The 6,000-nt window shown below is 29.1% G+C and overlaps 1 protein-coding gene across 1 annotated transcript in view; it reads left to right on the plus strand.

Moving 5' to 3' along the window:
* The window catches only part of LOC145260525 (cilia- and flagella-associated protein 36-like), a 52,309-nt gene extending 48,800 nt beyond the window's left edge, over nucleotides 1-3,509 (plus strand). Inside the window, exon 8 of the mRNA XM_080118717.1 lies at nucleotides 3,050-3,509. Coding sequence (XP_079974843.1) covers nucleotides 3,050-3,364 — 315 coding nt within the window. The 3' untranslated portion in view covers nucleotides 3,365-3,509. The remainder of the gene's footprint in view (nucleotides 1-3,049) is intronic.
* The last annotated feature ends 2,491 nt before the right edge of the window (nucleotides 3,510-6,000 follow it).

Here is a 6,000-nt window from a genome sequence, read left to right on the forward strand (position 1 = left end):
ACTGGGTGTATTGCGGGGTTGAAATTTGTAGGTCGCTGAGGTAGGATGACATTTCTCAAATTGGTCTAGGTCGTGTAGACAGGGTTTGATGCTGGAAAGAGTAGCCAGACGTTGATAGGGTACTGGACATTGACCGGTGCTGGAATTGGTAGCTGGTCGTCAGTAGACACAGGAACCATATTCATGGTTGTTTTGTTCAAAGAAGTAACATGACACCACAACAAAGCCCTCTCTCCGAATAATTGATCATAATCGATTATCTATCCCAAAGCAGGTAAAATGGATTCCTTGAACAGAACAGTTTTGCACCACTTTAATCTTATGAAGATTAAAATCAAGATATAACAATACAAAACCTTATACCTAGAATTCTTATTCCAATTTTGATCACAATCCATTACATGATTTTGATTCTAGAAAATATCTAAAATTTTAGGCTTAAGCTGAATGGGTCTTAAAAAATTAAAATTCAATGAATTTTGCTTAATTGGTGCTTAATTACTATTGATCAAATTTAATGCAAATATGAAATACTTGAATTTTCAAATAAGAGGTTGTGCTCATATTATGCTCTCTAAAAACCCTTTAAAATAAAATATGGAGAAAATGCATTAAATTGATGGTAAGTTTACCTATTGTAAAAATTTCACATAAATTAGAGCTATCTGAATTTTCACAAAGAGCTTTAACATTTGTCCTCATTTACATAAAAATAAATTAAACTAAATATAGCTCATATTACCTACATTCACAGGTACCAACTGTGAATGATCAGTTTATTAGTTTAGGAGTGAATCCCATATATAGAAATATATAAGGTTTACATTGGTTTTGATAAAAAACAAAAATAAAAACAAAAGAATGGCATAAATGTTCATTCAAAACAATTAGTTTCGTACTTGAAAACGTCTCTCTCCATTTTAATTCTAATTTACATAAAATTTATTTAATAATTATTAATTAAAAGTCGTCTAAGGTATTCTATAAAAGTTTTTAGTGCAATCTCTAAGTAAAATTGAATCTTATAGAATTTCATTCGATCGAGTACTTGTGGTAGTTTTTCTTCATAGACAAGATAGCAGTCCACTGAAACTGGTCTGATGTAAGTTTTTTTTTTGTTCTTTCTGGATTTTACTTATTGCATTTTTTTTGCATTCTGAATTTTTTAGTTTTTTCTGGTCCATGGAAGAAATATTCAATATTAACATACAAATATTAGTTGTTCCCTATGAACGAAACAAATCTGTACAATGTACTGAAGTTTTGGTTTTTAAAAAAAAAAAAAAGGAAAAAAAGAAAATGATTGGTAAAGATGAATAAAACCTAAAACTTAATTAATATATAACAAAATGTTATTTATTTAGAAATATATAAAATTGACTATGGAACCAATGTTTCCATGGCAAGTGCTCGTGTGAGCTCCAATCTCTGGTCCCCCCTCGCCAATCTTTCATGATAAACACCCATCTATCTGAAACCACTGTCAAAAATTTGCCCCACTCTTTATCTGTGCCAAAATCAAAACATACATTCCACAAAAAAAGCTTCTTTCTTAGAAGTGAACGCCCGTGGAACTCTCTTCTGTTTGCCTGTTTCCCACCTGACTACAACTTGGATGTCTTCAAGTCCAACATAAACAAATTCCTGATGAACCGCCCCCTTAAGTAAGACACTTTATCAAATCTTCAATACTAACGATTACTACGATACTATCCCATTGATTACTGTACATGCAATAACCCTTATCCCTGAGTGGCTTCCGGGCCTTGATAAGTGGTGACTACCATGTAAAAAAAAAATTTATACACATATCTAATTTTATATAATAATAGCAAAGAACAAAAATGTCACCATCAAAACCAAATATACAGTTCTTTGAATGGAGTTTGACTTAAAACATTACAAACATAAAGAAACAAAATGCACAAATGGTTATCATTTTTATTTCTGAGAAAGAAAGTGTTAGAAAATTTTGTTAGTAGATGTGATGTAGATAAGTAGGTCAACTTTTTATTGGCTACTAAACTAAGATATAAGGGAGGGTGACACTCCTTTTCCTGGATTGCTCCACTTACCCTTGATCATCTCATAATACTAAGTATTTGGCAATGAAACAGTAAGTACTATTTAAAAGATAAATATAAATGGATCAACTGTAGTCAAAGTTTACCCAAAGACTTCATTATCATTAGTCACTAGACTGAGATGTAAAGGAAGGCACTATTTCTTTCCTTAGATTGCTCCACTTACCCTTGTTCTTCACAATCTGAGTGTTTAGCAAGAAGACATCAAGTACCATTATCTTTGTTATAAATCAACCGATGATTGAATCCTGGTCTCCTGGCCCATTAGCATATGTGAAATGGGCTAGTGCATGCATAGTGACTTGTATTTTTAACGAAAGTTCAATTAAAGGGGAATAATTCAGTAGGCGATTTAGTACATTATTATCTCCCTTAGCAAGAGTTGTTGAGTTTCATATGCACGAGAATAAGTCATACTGTAGCAGAACTGGTGATGTTTATGCAGCAGCAGCAGCGGTACAACACATATGCAAATGACCAAGCTGATGCACAAGGTGATGTCACAGCAGAGGAAGAGAAGGGGAAGAAAAAGTGGAGAGAAACAAGGAACCACATGAGCAGCAAGAGTTGCAAGAACAACTTGGAAGCATGTGTGAGTGCGATTTGAACATTTTTAAAACCAGATGCAATTTGAACTTTGAGCAAAAAAAAATAGACGGACAACCATGTGCCATGGGGTCAATGTTTGCACGCAAAAACAAAAAATAGCCAAAACTTTTGTTCAGCACCTTCTGGTTGTTTAAGTAAACTGCCTAGATAATTCCGACGATAGCATGATCCTTTTTCTGCATAAGTACCATCTATTCTTTTAAATGACTAATTTATCTGGCATCAAAAGTCCATGCAATATAAACATTTTTTCTCATTCATTTGTTGACAGCATCAGGAAAATGTGTCAAATTTTACCATTATTTTTGTTTAATAAAAATAAATCAGTATAAAATGTTTTGGTCTTTATTCTGCAGAGTGCAACGACGAAGCTGAACCCTGAAGATCTGAAAAAACGACAAGCGTTTCTCCGCCAGCAGAGGGACAAACTGATTGAAATGAAGAAGAACGAGCGCAAGAAACAACTGATAAAAGCCGAAAAGGAACAACCGCAGCGCCCTCGGTCCGCCCGCATGGCTCACTCGGTACTCTCTGTAATAAACGAAAGTAGTATGCAGTGCGGAGATCAAGCGCAGCAGAACCCGTTGAGCAAGCCACAAGATAATAAAGCAATGTGCATGCGTAGGGCGATTGCTGACCGAATCAAATTAGAAGTTATGTCAAAGAAATGAGAAAAGTAACTTGAGCCGTTATCAGTTCAGTTTTATGAAAAAAGAAAACAACAAAAAAAATTTTTTTAAATGTTTATTCGTTTATTTGTTCTTCCCACCACCCACAAAAAAAATTGTTGCATAATAAAAAGAAAGATCAAGTCAGTTTTATTTTCACCAAAGGATCATTTTTTGTTTTTAGAGTATTTCTTCTTCTTCTTCTTCTTCTTCTTCTTCTTCTTCTTTTTTTGTACTCACTAGGTGTTCTCTCATCAGAGATTACTCACTGATAATAGCCAGTGGTGTTCCTTGGAATCTGGATGACAAGTAGTCTTCACAGATTTCCAGTGCTCTCCACCTCTTTTGATAACCTTTGCAAATGACTTTGCATTATTGCAACAACGACTTACGATTTCTTGGTGGCAATAACCATTGATCTGAAATTTGGGTGGCAATAAATTTTTATAAGGTGTCAACATTCTTTGCACTCAATCAGTGGCAGTCTAGTTAGTGCTTATGGAACTGAAAGAAATCTTATAAACTGTGTCCTTCGGCTTATATTTTTTTATGAAGGACACAGTTCCAATTTCTTTGGCTTCATGTAGTGTTCCTTCCACATTCATTTTCTCGCAAGCTCTGCATATTTGCTTTGCCATCTCTTTGATCTTCACCTTATTTATTGTTAAGATTTCATATTTAAATAATAAAGAAAAAATAATAAATAAAATAATATATAAAATAATATATAAAATAATAAAGAATAAAATAATAAATAAAATAATAAAGAATAAAATAATAAATAAAATAATATATAAAATAATAAAGAATAAAATAATATATAAAAGAATAAAATAATAAATAAAATAATAAAGAATAAAATAATATATAAAATCTATAATATAAAGCTGAATGTCTTTGTATGTGTGTGTGTGTGGTCACGAATAGGCTTCTATATGGTTGACTATTTTAAAAAACTGATTACATATAATGATAAAAGATGTATCGAGACACAGGAATGGGTATGTTTGATCTGGCAGAACAGTGTTTCATTAAAATTGTGGGGTCTGCATTCGCGCCTGGTCCACAAAGTATGGAAATAAAAAATTAAAAAAAACGTTTACAGGTGTTTTTGATATAGATGTACATAAGAATACTTTGATAAGTATGTTTTAACTTAAATAGGGATGGTATAATAAAATTGTTGGGTCTGCGTTCGTGCCTGGCCTTCATAGAATGGAAATAGGCACCAACTTTAATAAAGACTTTTCATATCTATCTGCGTAAGTATACTTTGATAATTATGTTTCAGTTTGAAGAAATATGGTATAATAAAATTATGGGGTGTTCGTTCGCGCCTGACTTCCATAGAATGGAAATATGTCACAAAGTTTAACAAGGTTTTTTAATATAGATCCACAGAATATTGTGATAAGTGTTTCAGTGTGAACAGGTATGGTATAATAAATTATGTGGTTTATCTATTTTATTTTTACTTTCATCATATTTTGTTTTGGTTTTGATACCCCCAAATTCGAAGCTATCTCATTACAACCCTTCCTTTTCATAACCTATCATACTTTCATAAATCAAAGTCCATTTTCTGTAGGCTGTTTTTGAACCCAGTGAACGACGGGTACTTTTGCTAGTAATATATAAAATAATAAAGAATAAAATAATAAATAAAATAATATATAAAATAATAAAGAATAAAATAATAAATAAAATAAAATATAATATAACAAAGAATAAAATAATATATAAAATAATATAAAATAATAAAGAACAAAATAATAAATAAAATAATAAAGAATAAAATAATAAATAAAATAATATATAAAATAATAAAGAATAATATAATATATAAAATAATATATAAAATAATAAAGAATAAAATAATATATAAAATAATATATAAAATAATAAAGAATAAAATAATAAATAAAATAATAAATAAAATAATATATAAAATAATATATAAAATATTATATAAAATAATAAAGAATAAAATAATAAATAAAGTAATATATAATATAATAAAGAATAAAATAATAAATAAAATAATATAAAATAATAACGAATAAAATAATAAAGAAAATAATATATAAAATAATAAAGAATAAAATAATATAAAATAATAAAGAATAAAATAATAAATAAAATAATATATAAAATAATATATAAAATAATAAAGAATAAAATAATAAATTAAATAATAAAGAATAAAATAATAAATAAAATAATACATAAAATAATAAATAAAATGAAATATAAAATAATAAAATAATATATAAAATAATATATAAAATAATAAATAAAATGATAAAGAATAAAATAATATATAAAATAATATATAATACAATAAATAAAATAATATATAAAATAATATATAAAATAATAAATAAAATAATAAATAATACAACACAAAATTACTATTACTCAGGAAATCGCCATTAAAAATTTTTTTTAACTCTTCACCTCAAACAAGGTGTATTGCCACTTGGACATGAGGGGCTACTAGTTGAGATCATGTCTACAGGGGGCTATATAGAGAGTTAAGTTGTAAGATGTCTGTTCGTGTTACATTTAAACTTCTGCAGGTTAGTACAATCAGGGAAGCAAGAAACTGGGACAGAATTCCAAAGTCTAGCAGTCCATGG

Source organism: Euprymna scolopes, chromosome 36 (assembly GCF_053919585.1).
Source record: "Euprymna scolopes isolate OS-2025 chromosome 36, ASM5391958v1, whole genome shotgun sequence".
Classification (NCBI taxonomy): domain Eukaryota; kingdom Metazoa; phylum Mollusca; class Cephalopoda; order Sepiida; family Sepiolidae; genus Euprymna; species Euprymna scolopes.